This window comes from Stegostoma tigrinum, chromosome 31, assembly GCF_030684315.1.
Source record: "Stegostoma tigrinum isolate sSteTig4 chromosome 31, sSteTig4.hap1, whole genome shotgun sequence".
Lineage (NCBI taxonomy): Eukaryota > Metazoa > Chordata > Chondrichthyes > Orectolobiformes > Stegostomatidae > Stegostoma > Stegostoma tigrinum.
The window spans coordinates 38,220,119-38,245,770 of record NC_081384.1 but is presented as its reverse complement, the minus strand read 5'-3'; the positions used below and the strand labels follow the sequence as shown (position 1 = coordinate 38,245,770).

Sequence of the window (25,652 nt, the reverse complement as noted above, 5' to 3'; positions counted from 1 at the left end):
ATGTCACCTGAAGTAATGTTAAACCAAGAACTTGTTAAAATTTACCATTGTGCCAACTGAAGATTAAGGGTTCATCCCCTTGTCAACATTTTTAAAAAGTTAAATAAAGAACTTTAGATGCTGAAGATCTGAAACAAAAAACGAACTTGCTGGTGAAAATCAGTAGTGGTAGTGCTGAAACTGTGATGTTTCTGAAAGATCCAAAGAAGGGCCAAGAGGACTCATAATGTTAACTCTGTTTTCTTTCCACAGATGGTGCCAGACGTGCTGAGTTTCTCCAGCAATTTTTGTTTTTGATTAGCAAAGGATTGTTTCTGGGAATGAATGTAGAATGATTGCCACAGAGCTGAGGGACTCCACACTGCAAAATTATGAATCTGTGTAAAAGAAAAATACTGCAGATGTTGAAAAATCTGAAACAGTCATAGAGAACGCTAAAGAAACTCAGCAGGTCTGGCAAAAGCTGCAGAAACAGTTAATTTTTTTTGTTGGTATGACTTTTCTTCAAAATCTTTTGTGATGTTTTGGAAAAATGTGAAGATTTAATAGAGTTTTCTCTGTTTCAGTAATCTCTTGCAGCTTCTAGGCTACACTAGCATGGCAGCATCTATCAATTTTGCCTGAGTTACCATTCTTTCTGTGTCAGCTAAGACTATGGGATTGGCTGGATGTTCAACCATGAAGTATCTCAGTCCACAGGATTTTCAAGTAGAAATGTTTTCTTGAGACCATGTCTTAAGCAGATTCCACAAAAGTCTTGTAACATTTTCAAAATCATTATAACATGAGCCATATGGTTTTAAATTATCAATAATGTTTCAGTACGTTAAGTACCACCATCTGCCGGTAATGCTGAGGAGAAACCCAGCTCAGTAGCACCACCAGCAGGACTATATTTTTACTGCCACCATTGTTCATCCACTACCTTAGTTGCGGTTGCCAAAATGTTTATTTACTCTATAAGTCCACCTTTACTATTCTTGTCTTTCTTTGTGTTCACGCTGTTTATATGTGTTTATGTCAGCTAGGGCTCACTTGGTGGCTTTCATGCTTCTGAGTCACAAGTTTCTGGATTCCAAGTTCAAATTCCACTTTAGATTTGAGTACATAAACTGAAGCTGACATTCACTGCAGGACTGAGGCAATGCTGCAACGTCGGTTATGCCATCTTTCAGCTCGGACATTAAACTGAAGTTCCAGCCTGCCAGTTTAAGCAGACATAAAAGATCTCATGACACTGGTTTAAAGAAGAGTTATTTCCTGTGGCCTACTTAATATTTATCCTTTAATCAGTGTCACAAAAATAAATTTTCCAGACATTTTCACATCTGTTGCTTGTGAAAATTAGAATCAAAATTAAGTTTATTGTCATGAGTACTCAGGCAAAGACATATGGTAATACAATAAAAAATTTACCATCTGATGTACAAAGTACCTAGGTACAAACTGTAGGTACAAAACTGAGAAATAAAGAAAGAGTTTGCTACGCAAACATTGTAATTCATATTTCTTATAGCAATGGCTGCACTTCAGAAATTCTTCATTCACACTGAAGTGCTTTGAAATGTTCTGTCCTATTGAAAAATGTGATGTAAATTCACGAACATCTTTTCTTTAAGTACATTTAGCAGTCTGTTTGAATATAAACTTTGAAATCATTTCTCATGTGTATGCATTATCCTTATAAGATTTTCATCTCAGGCTCAGAAAACGCTAGTCAAGACATTTAGTAATTTTGTCAACCTGTACTCATCACTCCCTCCAAGACCCTACATATTTTCAATATGTATACTCAAGATCTGTTTCCCCCCCTCCCACCGGCCTACCTCCCGCATCCTGAGGTAGTGTTGGAGAAGTGCAGTCGCTGAGGCAGTTTGGTTAGAAAGCCTGCCTTGGTTGTCAGGGCACCGAGCCAGCTCTCCACATTACTCTTAAGTCTCTCACTTTCACCCCTCATCCTCTTACCCTACCTTGATATGCTGTAAACTACAAATGCCCCTCGTACCCCATGCATGCTGTATACTGCCTCATGACCAAAGCTCCCTGTTTCATCCTCCCATATCCTCCAGACTCCCTCAAAATCTCCATATCTTTGATAACCCATTCCCTCATACTCTTCCATAGGGTAGGTGATCGCCTAGTGGTATTATCACTAAACTATTAATCCAGGAACCCAGCTGATGTTCTAGGGACCTGGGTTCGAATCCCACCACAGCAGATGGAGGAATTGGAATTCAGAAAATGAGTCTGGAATTAAGAATCTACTGATCACCATGAAATCATTGCCAATTGTTGGAAAAACCCATGTGGGTCACATGCCCCTTCAGGGGAGGAAACTCTCAACTGGCCTCTGAAATGGCCTAACAAGCCACTCAGCTGTACCAATCACTACAACGACTCAAGGAAACAGAACTGAACAGATCACCTGGTGCCAACTTAGGCACTGGAAAAGACAACGGCAGAAACAGCTGTTGACCTGCAAAGTCCTCCTCATTAACATCTGGGGGTTAGTGCCAAAAATGGGAGAACACTCTCACAGACTAGTCAAGCAACAGCCTGGCATAGTCATACTCACAGAATCATACCTGACAAACAGTGTCCCCAGACACCACCATCACCATCCCTAGATATGTCCTGCCTTACCAGCAGGACAGACCCAGCAGGGGGGCCAGCACAGTGGTCTACAGTCGGGAGGGTGTTGGTCTAGGAGTCATCAATATTGATTCTGGACCCAAAGAACCCTCATGGCTTCAAGTTAAACATGGGCAAGGAAACCGCCTGCTAATTACCACATCCCGTCCTCCCTCGGCTGATGAATCAGTATTCCTCAAAGTTAAGGTCAGAAGTGGGGATGTTCGCTGATGATTGCACAATATTCAGCACCATTCATGATTCCTCAGATACTGAAGCAGTCCGTGTTCAAATGCAACAAGAACTTGACAATATCTAGGTTTGGGCTGACTAGGAGCAAGTAACATTCGCACCACACAAATGCCAGGCTATGACCATCACCAATAAGAGACAGAGACAATCTAACCACCGCCCCTTGACATCCAATGGCATTACCATCACTGAATCCCCCACTATCAACAACCATTGACCAGAAGCTCAACTGGACTCACCAGATTAACAGAGTGGCTACAAGAGCAGGCCAGAAGCTGGGATTACGGTGGCGAGAACTCACCTCCTAAGCCCTCAAAGCCTGCCCACCATCTACAAGGCACAAGTCAGGAGTGGGATGGAATACCCCTCACTTGCCTGGATGAGTGCAGCCTAACAGCACTCAAGAAGCTTGACATCATCCAGGACAAAGCAGCCTGCATGGATAAAACAACTGCTTCATTCCAGGAACCAGTTTAGTGTTCCTTCTCTGAACAGATTCCAATGCAAGAATATGCCTCCTTAAATAAAGAAACCAAACTACACAAGCATTCTGCGCCTCCATCGCCAATGCTCAGTAGCCGCAGTGTGTACTACCTACAAGATGAAGTGCAGAAATTTGCCGAAGATCCTCAGACAGCCCCTTCCAAACTCATAACCACTTCCACCTAGAAGGACAAGAGTAGCAGATATATGGGAACACCACCACCTCCAAGTTGCCCTCCAAATCGATCACCATCCTGACTTGGAAACATATCACTGTTCCTTCACTGTCGCTGGGTCAAAATCCTGGAATTCCCTCCCTAATAGCATGGTGGGTCAACCCACAGCAGGAGGAATGCAGGGGTTCAAGAAGGCAGCTCACCACCGCCTTCTCAAGGGCAACTCGGGATGGGCAAGAAATGCTGGCCCAACCAGCGAGGCGCACATCCCACAAATGAATCGAGAAAAAAACAAACCTCCATCCCATCCCATTCATATTCTTTCCATGTTGCTCCCCAAATTGTTCATAACCCCTCCATGGTCCTCCATATCCTGTTTGTTTCCTCCATGACGCTTATTCTCCTCATTCTCTGCCCTTGCTTCCATTCTCACTCACTGAGTTCTCACAATGGACAGACCTTGGGAGTAATGGGCAGTCTGAAATGCATGTGAGAAAAATTAAATCTCCTCAAATGATCCCTAAACTGTAAATAAAAATAGTTATCTTATTAGAAATTACATCAAAGGCAGGTAAATCTTTCATAATCACCTACAAATATCAATCAGAGTACAAAACTACCGGCAGTGCCAAGCACCTCATCAGCTTTTGAAACTTAATCAAGTATTCTGAATGGACCCGCTGTCGAAACGAAAACCGTTATAGCTCGTTGGAACACCTATAAAATAGGAATTGTAATAGATCATTTGGTCACTCAAATCTGCTCCATAAATCCATTGCTGATTTGACTGTGGCCTTAATTCTTTCTTGCCCAACAGCATAAACCTTGACAGCCTTACTACTTAAAAATCTGTCTAACTCAACCTTGGATATAGCCCATGATGCAGACCTCGCTGTTCTTTGAGGAACAGAATTCCCAGGGCAGACAAATCTTATTCTGATTGTTAAAAGGGAAATCTTTATCTCTAAACTGCACCCTATTTCTGGATCCCCTTGAAAGAAGAAACATCATCTTAGTACTTACCAATATCCCGCCGAGACTTATATTTTAATTAGATCACATTTCATTCTTCTGAGCTATTAATCTTTTCCTAATAAAACAACTGCTTCATTCCAGGAACCAGTTTAGTATACCTTCTCTGAACAGATTCCAATGCAAGAATATGCCTCCTTAAATAAAGAAACCAAATATTCTAGGTGGGATGTCACCAAGTTTGTATGACGACTTCCTTAATTTTAGACTCAATTCTGTTTGTGATATAACAGGTTGTAAATGTAAGATCACTTTTTTTAACCTCTTCTAAGCAACACACATTGCCCCTCATTCAAAGCAATCCAGGAGCAGGTGGCTGTTTTGTCTTCTAGCTTAAAGCTGCTGACCTTTGTTTTCAGAGTTAAAGGAGTGTGGACATTTAAATCATGTTAGAATGTGACATGAAAGTTCACTGCACTATTTTCTACAGTTTTCAACACATTACAGCACTTTCTCCAATAGAAAAGTGCATTCCAATTCATCACAACACTTATACAAATACCAGTCAATGTAAAAGTCAATTTATGTTTTCAGGACAGAACTTATAATCAATAATTTCAATAAAGAATTTGAAGTCACACATTTCACACTTAGCTGTCAAAATGCTTCCAACCCCTCAGCAGGTTTGCCTCAAGGTTCCTGAATTGTCAAAGGCTTCAAAACGTCACCCAGCCTGTTCTAATAGTGTGGGATGTAAAATATAAATTTTCCCTAGGCCTGTTAATGGCAGTCCCAACATAATTGGACGTGTGTATGAACTGCAATCAGTTTCCACCTATAGGAACTTCAACTGGAAGTCTTAGTGAAGGGGAACTCATCTTTCAAACTCCTCACCACTACCTAGAAGGAAAAGGGCAGTAAACAGGGCAGCAAAAAAGGCAGAACCAGGGGTCGCAATGTGAGGATTTGGTAGACAATTTAGAACGGACATGAGGAGACATTTCTTCACCAAAAGAGTGGTGGGTCAGTGGAATTCATTACCACAGGAAGTAGTTGATGCCAAAACATTGAATGTATTCAAGAAGCGACTAGATATAGCACTCGGGGGAATGGGATCAAAGGTTATGGGGAGAAAGCAGGATTAGGCTATTGAGTTGGACAATCAGCCATGATCGTGAAGAATGGTGGAGCAGGCTCGAAGGGCTTTATGGCCTCCTCCTGCTCCTACCTTCTATGTTTCTACATAGGAACACCAGCCCCTGCAAATTCCCCTCCAAGCCATTCACCATCCTGACTTGGAAATATATCACCGTTCCTTCACTGTTCCTGGATCAAAATCCTGGAATTCCCTTCCTAATGGCATTGTGGGTCTACCGACAGCACATGGACTACAGCGGATCAAGAAGCTAACCATCGCTTTTTCAAGGGCAGCTAGGGATGGGCAATAAATTCTGACACAGCCAGTGACACCCTCATCTTCTGAATGATTGAAAAATACCTCAATTTATGGTCCTACGGCCTCAGTTTTACTGATATGCATGAGTTACTTTTTTGTGACACAAAACCCATGTCATATTCCCCCTGTATAATCTATCTACTTCTTCACATGTATTCCTGATGTAATGCCTACCCAGGACATATAATCTAATGAAAGAAAGTGCCCATTTGCAAGATGCTGGAGATAGTTTCTTCCTGGAATCCAGGGTTCATCTAGGAGAGAAGCAGGCACTAAAAACAAATGAGAAAATAAGGTATTGCCTATCAATGGGAACTAACGTGGTGAGTGTGTTACAAATCTACGTTTTACACCTATTTGATTGCAGTCATTGTTAATACAATGTTAATGTCAGTAAGCAATGACATCTTGATCCCAAACTAACTTTTGAGTTTCTCCTGTGCTTGCAATGTTCTGGAATGTTTCAACTGAATCACAAGTTATATTCACAATGATTGTGTTCTAGAACTATATAACCTTTATTCTAGAACTTTGCTACTCTCTGTTGAGCCTTTAATTTTGTACAGAGGTTTTGATCAGTGCCTGCCTTTACCCCATCTTCCAGTTGTTCGCATTCTCCTCCCCACTTAAATGTTGCTCACTCAGGTTGTTCTCTCATTTATGCCCTTTCTGTTGACTAAACCTGTTAATGCTAGTGAATATGTAATAGAAGAGAAAGAAGACATATTCAAGGTACAGTCCTGTCCTGCTTTCTTAATGTTCCAGAATGCTGCCTACCTGGCCGATATGACCTTTGAACTGCCATGCCTGTGCAAGCCTGAGGATGTGACCTCAGTAGTTTGGTACTATCAGAAACAATTGGGCAAGGGTCACACCAAAGTGCTGAGCGATTTCAATGGGACAAAGATCTTGGATGCTACCAGGTTGATTTCCAGTTCAGGAATTCAGTCCAGGTTCAAAATCTTGATGTTCAGCCTGTTGGTTTTCAACGCACAGCCTCAAGATTCTGGCCATTACATGTGTGGCACTGTGACGGGTGATTATTTCTATGGTTATGACATTGATGTACAAAGTTACAAAAATGCACACATAACCTTCCAGGAGAAGAAGCAGAAGCCCACTAAGGATTTGGAGACCAAGACGTACAAAATCTTCACATCCTATTGGGATTGGACTGTGTGCGATCGATGTGGGGTGAGAGGGGAACAGCGACGTATTGGTTTGTGTTACATCCGTAGCCCTTACCTGTACTTCAGGTACAAGAAGGTTGTGGCCAACGTGGTCTCCTGTGGCTCCTCAGCTGTTCCCCCCAGGTACAAGCATCTCCTGAAGGAAAGGAAAGCTGAGATCATGGTACGGAGCTGTTTTGTGCAGTGCCCGACCAAGTACCCATCAATAGAAGGAGAGAAATTCATCTTTGATGTATTTGGTTTTACAAATGACAAGAATAAGAAGCCCCCCATGGTCCCAGTGCAGACTCACATCCATGCCATAGGGTATCCATTGACCATTGCATGTCCAGAAGCCAGGGCAGAGCATGCCGTGGCTTGGGACAAAGGGCGCCAGCCACTGTACAAGGATGAATACATGGTGGGTGTGAACCACAGCATGAGAGTTTTCATTGATCAAGGCAATCATCTGGTTTTCCGTGCGGTTCAGCTGAATGACATTGGAACCTATTACTGCTGGAGGCAAGGTCAGCTGATGGCTGGGATCAGGCTGAGAGTTGGCCTCCCACCCAGGGTCCACAGGAGCTTCACTGATGACGAATCTATCTTTGCAATACAAACTATTCTCAGCTCTTACTTCATAATAATGATTATATTTATTTTCCTGAAGTGTATGAGATGTTGTAATTATTATTTTGATTGTTTCTAAAATAGGAACAGGCAGAGATCATGCCACACCTTGAGCTTATTTTAAAGAAACTGACGCAAGTCTTTTGCGTAAATGTATTTGTATGTATTTTTTTAAATCAGCATGTACTTGTCTAGAAACCCAGGTCTCTTTTCAGTAGGCCGTGGGCATTTCAGATATTAAATGGGAGGAATTATCTCAGATAGCTGTCTTTATTGGATATCCTGTCTGCAAGTTACGTAACCTTAAGCATTGTAAGTCTCAGGTTGAATAGCCATAATTAGTTTGTGTTAACAAAATTAATAGAAACTATATATCTACATAGTAAAATTGGTTCTGGTTGTAGTGAAGTCAGGGATGGAATATGGCTTGTATACAGCCAGTGAAGTACTTTGGAAATGTAGTCAATAATCTAATATGAGAAACATAGCAACTTAAACACAACAAACTCCCATAAATGGTGAGGGGATAAAGACCTGTTTTTGTGAAGTGCTTGAGGGTTAAGTACTAGCTAGGACGCCAGGGGTAATTCCTGTGTTCATCTGTGCAATAAGACCATGGGATAGTCTATGTCTACCTTATTTAATGCTTTTCGTTTAATGCTTCGTCTGGAAGGTGGCACCTCTGACAGTGCAGCTCCCACTCGGTGCTATATTGGAGTGGTGGTCTATATCTTATGCTCAAATTTCTGGGATGGAACTTGAACGCAAATAGTAAATCATTCGCAGTAAATCATTCAATAACATTGGAGAGGCACGAGTATGCATTATCTTATAGGTGTACCAGGGAGAAATAAGACCAGTGCTGCTGAGAATTAATTAGTTCTCAAGTGTGGAGTATTCAGAGAGTAACAAACAACTTAGAACATCAAGAGCAGGGACAAAAAGTGCAATAGTTAACCTTAGTATTAAACAAACATGCATGTCAGCAATTTACAGACAGAATGTGATGACGTATAAAGCACCCATTAGTCCTATTTATTAAAGTTAAGATATACTGCACCCCTGTGTTTCAATCCCATAGTATCTCTAAATATGTGAATGTAATTGGTTACCAATATCGTGTATATACTGTATGTAAGGTGTATTTAATTATCTCGTCGATTTGGTTTAATTTCAAGTATTAACCAATTTTCAGTGATTGTTTTTGAGCTTCTTTTGGAGTTAAAGGACAGTCAGCAGTATGGGGAATATCATCTAGTTGCCTGGATGTGTTCAGGACCATCATGAAGTTCGATGCTGTATAGGACAGAGCAGAATATTTGATTTTGTCCCCCGTCGCGATCTTAGCTATTCAGTTCTTTGGAGTGTGTACCATTTTAAAAAAATGCAAAAATGTGGTGGTTCCAGAAGACAGCTTACCACTCCCCCAAGTTAGTTGGCAATGCACAGTGAATGTTGGCTAAAACCCATGAAGTAATATAAAAATAAAGCAAAACACTGTAATAATCCCATTTAAGGATAACAATGATAAATGACATTTTTTTTGATGGGATGTGGACATGGTAAGGTGAACATTTGTTCCCTTCTCTAATTGCCCTTAAATTAAGTGGCTTGCTGGGCAATTTCTGAGGCTAGTTAAGACTCAACCAAACAGCTGTAGACCTGCAGTCACTTGTAAACCAGACCACGTGAGAACGCCAGATTTATCTCCCTAAAGGGCATTAGTGAATCAGATGGATATTTACAACAATCAATGATAGTTTATCATCATTCTAAGATAAAGTTTCAATTGCAGATTTTATTTATTGATTTTAAGTTCTACCAGATGCCTTGGTGGGATCTCAACTTATGCCTTAGATAATGAACCTGGGTCTTGGGAATACTAGTCCCGTGAAATTATCGCTGCAGAACAGTTTCCCCAATATTCGATAATACCTTCTTAAAAGGGCAATTGGAATGTATGACAGCATTCTAAAGAGGCCCAACAAAACAGAGTAAAAACCAAAAGATCTGCGGATGCTGTAAATCAGGAACAAAAACAGAAGTTGGTGAAGAAATTCAGCAGGTCTGGTATCATCTGTGAAGAAAAATTAGAGTTAACGTTTGGGTCCAGTCACCCTCCCTGAAGCACTAGCTCTGACTTTTCTTCATTGATGCTGCCAGACCTGCTCTCTGAATATTCCACACTTGAGAACTAATTAATTCTCAGCAGCACTGCTGATCTTTTCCAGCAACTTCTGTTTTGGTTCCAAACTAAACAAAGGTGCCTTGAATACAGCAAAATCTAAATAAATAAATAGAGTGCCAGGTTTCTGGAAATGTCTGCTGGGGCATCATTTGGAGCTGGCACAGGGGCATACAGATACCAACTGTCCACCTACAGATCCCCAATAATGTTTTTGTGGAACCTGTTGCCCTGACCATGAGAAATTGGGAGAAGAAGCCTGAGGCAGATTACCTATTTGTTGAAAGACCAAGACCTGCCTTTATCCTACTGATTGGTGAATGTCTATGATTCAGCTGGTGCTATTCACATGCTGTTAATGCAGGAAATGTGTCCACTCAAATATAATGTGACTTTAAAAACATACAGGGATATTAGTACAATATTTACAATTAGTAAATCAGTCTCAGTTATGCACTCCAATACATCAGTGATTTTTATTTTCATCAGTGAGAAACCAAAGTCTTTCATCGTAGTGGAGGATATTGTCGAGCTTGCAAGGGGTACAAGAAATGACAAGTATGACACCATCAGGCTTAGGCTTTGAAATCCTTCCCAGACTTTTGAGCAAATAATCTAGGTTGACAGTTCTATGCAGTACTGTGTGACTGCTGCATAGAATCCCTACAGTGCAAAAAGAGGCCATTCAACTCATCCTCTGAAGAGAATCCCAGCCAGACCCCCTACCTATCCTGCTAACTCCCTATTTCCCATGGCTAACCACCTAATCTGCACATTGCTGGACAGTAGGAGGAATACAGAACACTTGGAGGAAACCTACACAGCCATGGGGAGAACATACAAACTCCACACAAACAGTTGCCCAAGATTGGAATTGGACCCTGGTCCCTGGCACTGGGAGGCAGTAGTGCTAACCACTGAGTCACTGTGCTGGTCTGTTACAGAAGCATAGAAGATAGGCCCGAAACGTCAGCTTTTGTGCTCCTGAGATGCTGCTGGGCCTGCTGTGTTCATCCAGCCTCACATTTTATTAACATAGAAAATAGGAGCTATTTGACAGCGCAAGCCTACTCTGCCATACATAGCTGATTATCAACCTGCTCCCATTTCCTCCCCATTTGCATTGACCCCTTTCATGCTAAAACCATATCTAACTCATTGAAAATGTTCAATGTTTTGACTTCAACTGCTTCCCATGTGTGAGAATTCCACAGGCTCAACACTCTCTGGTAAAGAAATTTCTCCTCATTTCTGTCTTAAGTGGCCTGTCCCACTTCCTTAAACTGTGACCTCTGGTTCTGAGCTCCTTGGTCATTGGGAACTATGATTACTGACCCCCTCTGGGCTATTTTCTCATGATGGAAAGGGTTGTATGTTAGCCTCCTTCCTCTTCTTTCATCCCTTCCTGATGATGTCAAAGTTGTTATAGGCAGAGAGTGCTTACTCATGTCATCCTCTAGGGGACAGGCACATGCTGTTTACTTGATCCAAATTTCACAGTCAGTTCACAACACATGGGAATTGTGATTATCTAAATCGCTAGATAATTATTAGCAGAGGATGGCCATTTGACCCGATCTCAATTTCTCTACATGGAAAGATCCTAGTTTCCTCACCTCAAAATCTGGTTGGCAACTCTTTCAGTATTCAGCTGTGAAGAAAATGATTTCCTGGGTTCCCATAATCACAGAATTATTCTGATGCAGAGAGGCCATTCAGGCCACTGTGCTTTCACCAGCTGTCTAATCATTTTGACTTAGTGCCAATCTACTGCCTTTTACCAAAAACTTTGCATATAATAACATAAGAAATAAAATGGAATATGATTTCTATTTAGGTAATAACCCAATGTTCTCTCAAATACTTCATTTGAAACTATCTCCACCATTTTTCTATGCAATGCACACCGGAACCACTTACTGTGTAAAAAAAAGCTTGTTCTCATCTCACATTTGGAGATAGTAAGTACTGCCGGTGTTGGAGTCTGAGATTATACAGTGTGGAGCTGCAGGAACATGGCAGGCCAGGCAGCATCAGAGAAGCAGGAAAGTTGACGTTTTGGGTCAGGACCCTTCTTCAGAATTGCTCTGAAGCTACACTGGCACTATCCCCCACCTTTTCCTCTGCTACATCGATGACTGTATCAGTGCTGCCTTTTGCTACCATGAGGAGCTTGAACAGTTCATCAACTTTACTATCACCTTTCATCCTAACCTCAAGATCCCTCAACAATCTCTGATACTTCTCTCTCCTTCCTGGACCTCTCTGCCTCCATCACTGGTGACCACCTTGAAACTGATATCTATTTCAAGCCTATAGACTGCCACAGCTACCTAGAATACGCTTCCTCTCACCCACCTTTCTGCAAGAATGTGATCCCCTACTCCCAATTCCTCTGCTTACGCTGCAACCAAGATGAAGTGTTCCACTTCCAGACATCCCAGATGTCCTCGTATTTCAAGGACCACAACTCACCCTGCCGCTCCCCCAGTGGTCAAAAATGCTCTCGACTGCATCTTTTGCATTTCCCACAGCTCTGCCCTCACACCCTGAAATAACAACAAAGACAGAATCCCTCTTATTCTCACATATCACCCAACTAACCTTCGGATTCGACGCAACATTCTCCACAGCTTCAGCCACCTGCAATCTGACCCCACAACGAAGGATATATTTTCCTCCCCACCCCATCTGCCTTCCGTAGGGACCAGGCTCTCCACGATTTCCTCATCCGCTCCACACCCCCCACTAGCCCTACCACCCCGGCACCTTTCCCTGCAACCGCAGGAAGTGCTACACCTGCCCCTACACATACCCTCTCACCCCCATCCCAGGCCCCAAAAAAACTTCCACATCAGACAGATGCTCACCTGCACGTCTGCCAATCTGCTGTTCCTGATGTGGCCTCCTCTACATCGGTGAGACTAAGTGGAGACTTCGAGATCGCTTTATAGAACATCTGCACTCTGTTCACGAACAAACAACAACACTTTCCAGTTATGTACCGCTTCAACTCTCCCTCCCACCCCCTGGGTGACATGTCCATCCTGGGCCTCCTCCAGTGTCACAACAGCGTCACCTGGAAACTGGAGGAGCAGCACCTCATATCCCACCTTGGGAGCCTACTGCCCAATGGTCTCAATGTGGACTTTACTAGCTTCAGAACCTCCCCGCCCCTGGCCTCGTCCCATGACCGACCCTCCACCACATCCCCGCCTTCTTGACCTGTCCGTCTTCTCCCCCACCTATTTGCTTCTCCCACCTCACTGACCAATCCCCACCACTGCCCACCTGCACTCACCTATCGCCATCCCACTTCCCTTCCGCAGTCTCAACCCCCTATTTATTTATTTCAGTGCCCCCTTCCCCCTCCACCATTTCTGAAGAAGTGCTCCAACCCAAAACATCAACTTTCCAGATCCTCTGATGCTGCCTAGCCTACTGTGTTCATCCAGTTCCACACTGTGTTATCTCATCTTACATCTTCTTCTATTGCAAAAGGCTTTAAGTTATGCTAGATAACAAAGTGTGAAGCTGGATGAACATAGCAGGCCAAGCAGCATCTCAGGAGCACAAAAACTGACGTTTCGGGCCTAGACCCTTCATCAGAGAGCTCTCTGATGAAGAGTCTAGGCCCGAAACGTCAGTTTTTGTGCTCCTGAGATGCTGCTTGGCCTGCTGTGTTCATCCAGCCCCACACTTTGTTATCTTGGATTCTCCAGCATCTGCAGTTCCATTATCTCCCCTCACAGCCTTAAATTATGCCCTCTGGTTTTAGGTTTATGCCTTCTCCAGTCCATCTAGTTGCGTGAGCAGCAACGGTCTGATCTCAATTCTAAATTCGCCTTCAGAGGGAAAAAGGGATAGAAGACTTATAATATGTGGAAATGAATGCAGTAATTGTACTGGAGTTCCATTTCAGGTGTATAAGATGCGTTGGACCAGTATGCATCATTTGCAAGTTTCACTGGTTTTTCTTTCTGTTTGTGAATCCTTGTTCTGTAATGTAAGTGGTTATAGCATACTAATTATTGAAAAATGGCCATCAGAGTACAAGTTATGAAATGAAACAATTCATGTCTAACTCCTTTATGTGCTCTCTGTGTCTAAATGCATCGAGACTTGGATAATATCCAGACTTGGGCTGAAAAATGGCAAATTACATTTGTAGCATAGAAGTGCTAGGCAATGACTATCTCCACTAAGAGAGAATCTAACTGTTGCCCCTTGACATTCAGTGGCATTACTATCACTGAACCTCTGACTGTCAACTTCCTAGGGGATACCATTAACCGGAACTGAACTGTACTAGCCATATAAGTACTGTGGCTACAACAGCAGGTCAGAGACTAGGAATCCTGAGTGAGTAACCACTTCTTGATTCCTCCGGGCCTGTGCATTATCCTCAAAATGTAGGTCAGGAGTGTGACGGAATACTCCCTGTTTACCAGGATGAGTACAGCTCCAACAATTCAATAAATTTTATTCTGGCCAGGACAAAACAGCTTGTTTGATCGGCAACACAAAACATTCACTCCCCCTGCCACCAATGCTTATTAGCAACAGAACATGGGAACACAACTGCCTGTGAATTCCCCTTCAAGTAACTTACTTTCTTGACTTGGAAATATATCATTGATAATTCAGTGTTGCTGGGTCAAAATCCTGGAATTCCTCCTTAAGGGCCTTGAGGTCTGCCTACAGCACTTGGACTGCAGTAGTTCAAGAAGGCAGCTCACCACCATCCTCTCGGTGGCAAACCAGTGTCGGCAATAAATACTGTTTAGGAATTAAATTTCAAATGTATAGGTAGGTACGTCCCCAGGTAGAAGGTAAGAAATATGGCACCCAATTTGTGCACATGCACAGAGAGGAATGCACCCATGATTGGATAATCTGTTTCAGTGATAATGGGAACTGCAGATGCTGGATAATCCCAGATAACAAAGTGTGGAGCTGGATGAACACAGCAGTCCAAGCAGCATCTCAGGAGCACAAAAGCCCGAAACGCCAGCTTTTGTGCTCCTAAGATGCTGCTTGGCCTGCTATGTTCATCCAGCTCCACACTCTGTAATCTGTTTCAGTGATCTTAGTCAAAGAGTTAAGTGTTGGCCAGAATGTGAGGAAAGTTGACTTGGCACACCGTTTGACAATACAGCACTCCCTCAGTACTGCAGTGAGTGCGCATGCTCTGAATGGGCCTTTGAACCTACAACTGCCTGGGTCGTCAGATCATGCATTGAACCACAGCCGACAGACGACATGTAGAAGCATTAGGACACTTGAAAAGGAAGAAAAACCTGCAATTATTTAGTGCTGTTCCTGACCAGCAGACATCTCAAAGTGTTTTGCAGCCAACATACTACTCTTTAGATTATAACCACTGCTAATAATACAGGATGTAAGCACACAGCAAACATCAAACTCACACAGACAGTGCTGTCCTAATGATAAAATAATATATTTTCATGATGTTGATTGAGGAAAAAATATTGAGTGGGGATTTAGTGGTAACTCCCTTTTCTTCAAATTAATGACTTAAGATTTTTTAACATTTACCCATGTAGGGCCTTACTTGAATGTCTCTTCTGAAAGAAGTCATCTCTGCACTTCCTCCATGCTGCACTGTAATGTCAGCTGTGATTTTTGTTCTGAAGTCTCAGATTTGGATTGGAACCCCATAACTGATGTAATAACTGATGGACCAAGCAGAGGGTTGTGAGGGAGTGGTGGTACGCAACTGTTTGCCACTCATATCATACTGAGGTGTCCTCAAAAAAGGGGCATGTAGAGACCACTGGCATGGTAAGGCCTTCCATGTTAGGTGGACTCCCCAGGAGTGGTGTGCATTATCACCCTGAAAATTAAGTTAATGTTGATAGATTTACATTGACCTTTAGATATTTTGTTACAGTGCTGTCTAGTCTATTTTGTTTTTCTTAACAGTTTGCTTAAATAGAGTAGAAGGAAGCTGTTTGGCTGGTCTTGTGCCAGCTCTCTAAATGAGCAACTCATGGCCCCTCCTTTCCCCCCTAATGCCGCATGTTCCTCCTTTTCAGTTAGCAGTCTAACTCTCTTTTAGAAGCCTCAACTGAACCTGCTTTCATCGTACTATCAGGCAGTGAATTCCAGAACCTAACTGCTGGCTGCATGAAAATCTTTTCACTGATATCATTTTTTTCAAAATAATTAAACCTATGTTCTCTTATTCTCAATACTTTCACAAGTGAGAACAATTCACCCTTACCCACTTTCGCCAGGCTATCCCACATTTTTGAATGCATCTACCAAATTTCCTCTTCTGAGGGAAGCAGCCTAAGCTTCTCAATCCAGCGTTAAAATTGAAGCTCCCCATTCCCAGATCCATTCCCATGAAACTTTTCAACACACTCTCTAATGTCTACATATTCTTCCTAAAGTGTGCCAAAAGCTTCACCAAAATTCAGTAAATTATAGTCAAGCAGCATAGAAACAGGCCCTTCTACCTACCATATCTATGCCAACCATCAAACACCAAGAATTCTAATGCTATTCATCTGCGCTTAACCAATAGCTGATGTTCTCTTTCTCTGTTGCTCTTTCCCCTGACCTTTATTTTCCATGTTATTATTTTCCTCTCCTACCTTATATCTAATATTTAATGTACATCTTTCCACTTTTGGTCTCTTGCCCCACGATTTAATTCTTCCCTAGTTGTGATTCATAAAAACAATGAGCCCCTGATATAGTTTAGGTGTAGACCACCTCAAAGGCACAGCCCATACTTTTCCCTTTCCTGGTGCCAGTAGCTCACAAACTGAAACCTATTTCTCCCTCACCAGCCTTTGAACCACACAGCATCTTTCTAATTTTATGCACCCTGTCCTAATTCGTATGTGGTAGACAAAACAATCCAGACATCATAACTTATAAGATTCTATTTATGTTGTTTTTCACATTTTTTATTAACTTTTCCACCAATTTGTTTACTATGTTAAAACTTAAGAATAGGAATGACCATAGCCATTTATTAGAGACTCACCAAATAGTAACTCTTTTCTCTGTCATAGTAAGAACTGCCGATGCTGGAGTCAGAGATAACAGTGTGGAGCTGGAGGAACACAGCAGGCCAGGCAGCATCAGAGAAGCAAGGACGTTGACATTTTGGGGCAGGACCTTTTCTGAAGAAAGTTCCACATTGTGTTAACTCTTTTCTCTGTAGATTTTTAAATGCAATAATATACTTTATTCATAAAATAATTATCTATAAATAAATACAAAGGGTTCACAGTCCATTCTGTACAATATTTACAGAGAGCAAAAAGAAACATGTATTGGAATTTGACGTCCCACAAAGTTACTATGCAGTTGCTAAAAAAAGGCATTTTACCTTTTGAAGGAAAAATATTTACATTCATTTTGAGGCAATGGTTGTGAGTGAATACATGTAAAGAATGATTTATAATCATATAGCACTTTTCACAATCTCCAAATGTTCTGAATAATTTTATGATGCCATGTTGATGGATTTGAATTCTGAAGAATTCATAGACGTATTGAACTTGATTCCAGCCCATGGTTTTTAAAAGAGGACTGCTGTAGGTAAAAGGTGATCCCAGATGTAAGTTTAATGGCTGCTTTGCAGAGTGCTGTGTGGCCTCATGTAATGTAATATTTGTACAGAGTCAGGGAAGCTTCAAATAGAAAGACCAGTAAGCAGGTGGTAATGAAAGGTTGAATACCTACATCACTCTTAATAGGGAAGCATCTCCTGCAGACATGTTTGTATTTTACTCTTCCAGAGATATACACAAAATAGTGTTTAAAAACTCTGTTTTGTTAGAACCAGACAGCCTGGTTAAATTGGCTTCTTGTCAAACATAAATTCATTTGGTCTGGGAGGAAGCTATCCACAAGGGTAGAAATCTTTTTCAAATTAATCTTGGTCAACAAACCGAGGGGATGGTTGACTAAAATGGGAGAGCCAGGTCATCCCTCATCCTCAGGGAGGTTAACATTTTGGGGTATACCGTGTGACAAAGGGGTTATTTTGCCCTGGGCATTTTGAAGAGCATCTATAAAAGTAGAGGCGTTGAAGTGGCTACAGGACACAGCCTAAGTCAACAATCAGAGGAGGCCTATAGATTTTCTTTTGTAAAGCAATTGTAACAACAGGAGGCAAGTGGCTAGTTCTCACAGATCAAGTTTTCCAGTTTTTTTTAGCTATAGTGGTCAGAAGTTGTTTAGGTCCCAGAAGAGTTGGACCTTTAGTAAAATGATTCTAGCTGCTACTTTCTCTGAAATATTGTCTCCTCCTGGATTGGAGAGTTGCCTGTAGGAATCTGTGTTTGAATTTACCTTTTTGCCAAGGGCTGTGCTTATTGGATGCAACTTTATTGGAACAATTAATTAGTTATAAGTACTGTATCTATTATTCATTTAAGTTTTCCGGTAGTTACGTTATTCTAAATTCTTCTTTCTTTTGTCTATACTTAAATAAATTGTGTTTTGCTTAATTTTGAGTGGTTTGACCAGTTGGATCACATCTGGGAAACACACTTCACATCTCTGTTTAAAATAAGAAATATTAGGGTCTAGGCTACCTTCTTAAAATATTTTGAGGGGGCCTGTTCTGTTTCATAGCACCTGTCTAGAACCACAACAAATTAGAGAAACTTATCCTTGGGCTTGTTGTAGCACAAAGTGCTCGTTGACGCGTAGGCACTGTGATAATGTAGGAAGTTGCAGATACTAACAGGTGGGCTCCTTTAGAATATCTTTACAGGTTGATTCCCTGGGATCCTGCTGATGGTTTTCTTCCTGATCCTTATGTCCCCAATGGGAAATCATTAGAGCCAGCTACAGCACTGAGAGTAGACAAAGAATGAATACAACTGGCAATTTGTTACTGATTCTTTAATTTTACTTGAGTGTTTCAAGATCAGTAATTAGCAATTCCATAGACAATATTGAATATAAGTTTGTTATTAATTTTATAGCAACTTGAACTAAGCTTTCTACTTTAGTACTGAGTGGGTGTTCAGATAAGTGGGGTATGGATGCTAGGGCAGTTGCTTGCTCCTCCTGCAGAATGTGGCAGTTGGGAGACGTGGCACACGTCTCCGCTGGCTACATCTGCGGGAAGTGCACCCAACTACAGCTCCTTGAAAACTGTGTTAGGGAAGTGGAGCTGGAGCTATGGATCATTCGGGAGGCAGAGGGTGTAATTGAGAGGAGTTACCGGGAGTTGGTCACTCCTAAGGCTCAGGACAAGGATAGATGGGTTACAGTTAGGGGGAGGAAAGGGGACAGACAGACAGTGCAGAGATCCCCTGTGGGCATTCCCCTCAGCAATAAGTATACCGTTTTGGATACTGCTGGGGGGGATGACCTACCAGAAGAAAGCCATAGTAGTCAGTTCTCTGGCACTGAGCCTGACACTGTGGCAAAGAAGGGAAGGGGGCAGAATAGAAAAGTACTCGTGGTAGGGGACTCGATAGTTAGGGGAATCGACAGGAGATTTTGTGGTCAGGATCGGGATTTCCAGAAGGTATGTTGCCTCCCTGGTGCCAGGGTCTGGAACGTCTCCAATCGGGTGTATAAGGTTCTAAAAGGGGAGGGCGAACAGCCAGAAATCGTGTTACATATTGGCACTAATGATATAGCCAGAAATAGGATTGAGGATATAAAAAGTGATTTCAGGGAGTTAGGATGGAAGCTGCAAAGCAGGACGAACAGAGTAGTGTTCTCTGGTTTACTACCGGTGCCACGAGATAGCGAGGCGAGGAACAGGGAGCGGGCGCAGCTTAACACGTGGCTACGCAGCTGGTGTAGGAGGGAGGGCTTCAGATATGTAGATAATTGGGATGCCTTCTGGGGAAGGTGGGACCTGTACAAGAAGGACGGGTTGCATCTGAACTGGAAGGGGACCAATGTCCTGGGTGGAAGGTTTGCTCGAGTAGTTCGAGAGGGTTTAAACTAGTATGACAGGGGGGTGGGAACCTGAGCTGTATACTGGAGGTGAGAGTTGATGCAGGTGAGGCAGTAGCAAGAGGTAGACCAGCTAGTGGGAAGGATTTTCCTGGGAAGGAACCCAGGGATCAGTTAAAGTGTGTTTGCTTTAACGCAAGGAGTATCAGGAATAAAAGTGATGAACTTAGACCATAGATCAGTACCTGGTGCTATGATGTTGTGGCCATAACAGGGACATGGGTGTCTCATGGGCAGGAATGGTTGCTGGATGTACCAGGGTTTAGAACATTTAAAAAGAATAGGGAGGGGGGAAAAAGAGGAGGGGGTGTAGCACTACTAATCAGAGAGGGTATCACAGCTACAGAAGCTTCCATTGTTGAGGAAGATCTGCCGACTGAGTCAGTATGGGTGGAAATTAGGAACAGCAAGGGAGTAGTCACCTCGTTAGGGGTTTACTACAGGCCCCCCAATAGCAGCAGGGAGATTGAAGAAAACATAGGTCGACAGATTTTGGAAAAGTGTGAACGTAGTGGGGTTGTTATAATGGGTGACTTTAACTTTCCTAATATTGATTGGAACCTCCTTCGAGCAAAAGATTTGAATGGAGCTGTTTTTGTAAGGTGTGTTCAGGAGAGTTTCCTAACGCAGTACGTTGACAGGCCGACGAGGGGAGAGGCCATTCTAGACTTGGTGCTCGGAAACGAGCCGGAGCAGGTATCAGATCTTGTGGTGGGAGAGCATTTTGGTGATACTGACCATAACTGCCTCACATTCTACATAGCTATGGAGAAGGAGAGGATTAGGCAAAATGGGAGGATATTTAATTGGGGAAGAGGAAACTATGACGCGATTAGACATGAGTTAGGAAGCATGGACTGGGAGGAATTGTTCCATGGTAAGGGCACTATAGACATGTGGAGACTGTTTAAGGAACAGTTGTTGCGAGTGATGAGTAAATATGTCCCTCTGAGACAGGCAAGAAGGGGTAAGATAAAGGAGCCTTGGATGACGAGAGCGGTGGAGCTTCTTGTGAAAAGGAAGAAGGGAACTTACACAAGGTGGAGGAAGCTAGGGTCAAGTTCAGCTAGAGAGGATTACACGCAGGCAAGGAAGGAGCTCAAAAATGGTCTGAGGAGAGCCAGGAGGGGGCACGAGAAAGGCTTGGCAGAACGAATTAGGGAAAACACAAAGGCATTTTACACTTATGTGAGGAATAAGAGAATGGTCAAAGAAAGAGTAGAGCCGATCAGGGATAGCATAGGGAACTTGTGTGTGGAGTCTGAGGAGGTAGGGGAAGCCCTAAATGAGTTTTTTGCTTCTGTCTTTACGAAAGAAAAGAACTTTGTAGTGAATGAAACCTTTGAAGAGCAGGTGTGCATGCTGGAATGGATAGAGATAGAGGAAGCTGATGTGCTGAAAATTTTGTCAAACATTAAGATTGACAAGTCGCCTGGACCGGACCAGATTTGTTCTTGGCTGCTTTGGGAAGCGAGAAATGCAATTGCTTTGCCACTTGCAAGGATCTTTGCATTCTCGCTCTCCACTAGAGTCGTACCTGAGGACTGGAGAGAGGCAAATGTAATTCCTCTCTTCAAGAAAGGAAATAGGGAAATCCCTGGCAATTACAGACCAGTAAGTCTCAAGTCTGTTGTCTGCAAGGTGTTAGAAAGGATTCTGAGGGATAGGATTTATGACCATCTGGAAGAGCATGGCTTGATCAAATGCAGTCAACACGGCTTTGTGAGGGGCAAGTCATGCCTCACAAACCTTATTGAGTTCTTTGAGGATGTGACTAGAAAAGTTGATGAGGGTTGAGCTGTGGATGTGGTGTATATGGACTTCAGTAAGGCATTTGATAAGGTTCCCCATGGTAGGCTCATTCAGAAGGTCAGGAGGAATGGGATACAGGGGAACTTAGCCATCTGGATACAGAATTGGCTGGCCATCAGAAGGCAGCGAGTGGTAGTAGAAGGAAAATATTCTGCCTGGAAGTCAGTGGTGAGTGGTGTTCCACAGGGCTCTGTCCTTGGGCCTCTACTGTTTGTAATTTTTATTAATGACTTGGATGAGGGGATTGAAGGATGGGTCAGCAAGTTTGCAGATGACACAAAGGTTGGAGATGTCGTTGACAGTATCGAGGGCTGTTGTAGGCTGCAGCGGGACATTGACAGGATGCAGAGATGGGCTGAGAGGTGGCAGATGGAGTTCAACCTGGATAAATGCGAGGTGATGCATTTTGGAAGGTCGAATTTGAAAGCTGAGTACAGGATTAAGGATAGGATTCTTGGCAGTGTGGAGGAACAGAGGGATCTTGGTGTGCAGATACATAGATCCCTTAAAATGGCCACCCAAGTGGACAGGCTTGTTAAGAAAGCATATGGTGTTTTGGCTTTCATTAACAGGGGGATTGAGTTTAAGAGTCGTGAGATCTTGTTGCAGCTCTATAAAACTTTGGTTAGACCGCACTTGGAATACTGCGTCCAGTTCTGGTCGCCCTATTATAGGAAAGATGTGGATGCTTTGGAGAGGGTTCAGAGGAGGTTTACCAGGATGCTGCCTGGACTGGAGGGCTTATCTTATGAAGAGAGGTTGACTGAGCTCGGACTGTTTTCATTGGAGAAAAGGAGGAGGAGAGGGGACCTAATTGAGGTATACAAGATAATGAGAGGCATAGATAGAGTTGATAGCCAGAGACTATTTCCCAGGGCAGAAATGGCTAACACGAGGGGTCATAGTTTTAAGCTGGTTGGAGGAAAGTATAGAGGGGATGTCAGAGGTGGGTTCTTTACACAGAGAGTTGTGAGAGCATGGAATGCGTTGCCAGCAGCAGTTGTGGAAGCAAGGTCCTTGGGGTCATTTAAGAGACTGCTGGACATGCATATTGTCACAGAAATTTGAGGGTGCATACATGAGGATCAATGGTTGGCACAACATTGTGGGCTGAAGGGCCTGTTCTGTGCTGTACTGTTCTATGTTCTATGTTCTATAATGAAAAATGATGAGACCAGCAGTAACACAGGAAAAGCGGGCAGTAAAATAGTTATATTTCCTCCGTGTACTGTCCTATCATGTCTAACCACTTTCCCCTTTCTTGCTGGAGTTTCCTATGCTTGCTCAGACAAAAGAAGATATATATTTCCATAGTACCTTTTATTATCACAAGGGGTCCCATAGTGCTTCACAACGATTGAATTACAATTGATGTGCAGTCACTATTGCTATATAGGCGTCAGGGCAGCCAATCAGTGCATGGCAAACTCTCAGAACCAACAATGTGATAACAACCAGATAATTTGTTTTATTGATGCCACGTGAGTGATAAACATTGGCTCGTCACTGCAGAAACCCCCTGATCTATATTCTTTGACATAGGTTATATTCCATTTGACAGGGCTACAGAGGCCTTGATTTGACATCTTATCCAAAAGGCAATACCTTTTACTGCAGCACTCCCTCAGTACCATATTTGGAACACTGACTTTGCTCAGGCAGTGTACTCTGAGCTCTCAAATAGCAGCAAAAATTGACCACTTAATCAGACTGGCAACCTTGAACATCCAGGATGGAGACCTAGCATCACATATCATTGCTTCATTCTACGGATTCCGATGCCCATGCACTGGTACAGATAGAGTAGGGACTGAAGGAAGTCTGGCTCTTTAGTTCCTGCTTCTTCTTACTATCCAGTGAGCTGAAGGCAACTACATGTCCAGTAAGGAAAGAGGAGAGGGATTGCCAACAGCATAATTCTAACCAAACTAATCTCCAAACTCCAAGACCTAGGTCTCTGCCCCACTGTATGCAACTGGATGCTTGACTTCCTGATCCACAGACCACAATCAGTGAGAATAAGAAACAACACTTCCTCCATGATAATCCTCAACACCAGTGCCCTGCAAGGCTGCATATTCAAGTCCTACTGTACTCCTTATATACTCAGATCTCTGTGTCCAAACTTTATCCTAACTCCAAGCACAAGTTTGCTGATGACACCACTGTTGTAGGCTGGACCTCAAACAATGACAGACAGAATGCAAGAAAGAGATGGAGTGCATGATGTGAAGGTAACAATCTCTCCCTCAATGTCAGCAAAATGAAAGAGCTAGTCATTGAATTCAGGAAGCAAAGTGATGTGCATGCCCCTGTCTGTATTAATGGTGCTGAGGCGGAGAATGGCCAAGAGCTTCAAGTTCCTAGGAGTGATGATCACCAACATCCTGTCTTGGTCCACCTACATTTATGTGGCGGTCAAGAAAGCACAATAATGCCTCTACTTCCTCATGAGGCTAAGGAAATTTGGCACATCTTTAAAGATTCTTACCAATTCTTATAGATGCACTATAGAAGGCATTTTATCCAGATACATCACAGCTTGGAATAGAACCGCTCTGCCCAGGACAGTAAGAAACGACAAAGAGTTGTGAACACAGCCCAGTCCATCATGTAAGCCAACCGTCCATCCATTGACTCCATTCCACCCCTTTATCTTATGGTCTTATGGAGTCCATCTACACTTTTTGCTGACACGTCATCGCAGCCAACGTAATCAAAACCCCTCCCAAACTGGTTATAATCTCTTTGAACCTCTTCTGTCAGACAGATGATACAAAAGTCTGTATACTTACATACATTTATACATACGTATATACATAATATATACATACCAACAGCTTCTCCCCTGCTATTATTAGACTTTTGAATGAGCCTCTCAGATTTTTGAATTTAATGTTGATCTTGCTCTTGTGCACTTTCTCTGCAGCTGTAACATTGCATTTCTCAGTCTGCTAGTACCCTAATGCACTTTGTGCCTGTTGTGGTTGGTTGGCTCGCCGAGCTGGTTCATTGTTCCGCAGACGTTTCATAACCCATCACCAGTAGAGCCTCCGATGAAGCACCATTGTGTTTTCCCACCTGTTATTTAAAGTCTAGTGTCCATTGAGCTGGATTACCTCACTTCCAATTTTCCTTCACAATGGCGTGTACATAGGATCTAGCTCTGTGTTGTTGATGGCTTTCTTAATGGAATACCAGGCTTCGAAGAATTCCCATGCTTGCCTCTTCATTACCTGTCCCAGGATCCTGTTGTTGTTCCAATCGAATTGGTGGTTCTCCTTATGCATGTGGATGGAGATGAGTGAGTATTGGTCGTGTCTTTTTGTTGCCAATTGATGTTTGTGTTCCCTTATGGTTAATTTCCTTTCTGTCTGAATAAATGTAATGTTTGCTGCATTCTTTGCAGGGAATCTTATATATGGCATTGGCCTTGTCAGTAGTGGGTGGTGGGTGCCTGTATTGCACGCAAAACAACACTTTTCAATGTGATCAGAGATAATGGGAACTGCAGATGCTGGAGCTTTTGTGCTCCTGAGATGCTGCATGGCCTGCTGTGTTCATCCAGCTCCACACTTTGTTATCTTGGAACACTTTTCAATGTACCTAGATATGTGTGACAATGATGAATCAAATCAAATCAAATTAAAGTCGGTAATACCCCTCATAGATAAATAACATCTGAACTCATACATGAAGAACAGGGATTTGAGACTGGTAGTGAAGAGTGGAAACCTCAACAGGCTAGCAGCCGAACAGAATTTGGTTCCTTTTAGGGCTGTATTGCTGAGGGGCTCTGGAGTATGCTGCTGTAAGAGACAGATTAATGAAAAGGAAATAATGAAAGCAGCTGACAGGTTGAGGATCAGGGACTATTGGTATCTGTGAAGTGAGCTGGGAGACTCCAGCAGTCACAA

At 42.7% G+C, this 25,652-nt stretch overlaps 1 protein-coding gene across 1 annotated transcript; it reads left to right on the top strand.

Annotated features, from left to right (window-relative positions):
* Nucleotides 1–24,670, top strand: LOC125466137 (Ig-like V-type domain-containing protein FAM187A). Its single transcript, XM_048560320.2, has 5 exons — nt 1–12; nt 6,616–7,695; nt 7,854–7,916; nt 23,738–23,905; nt 24,665–24,670. The coding sequence occupies exons 1-5, from the start codon at nt 1–3 to the stop codon at nt 24,668–24,670; spliced, it is 1,329 nt and encodes a 442-aa protein (XP_048416277.2).
* Nucleotides 24,671–25,652: the final 982 nt, after the last annotated feature.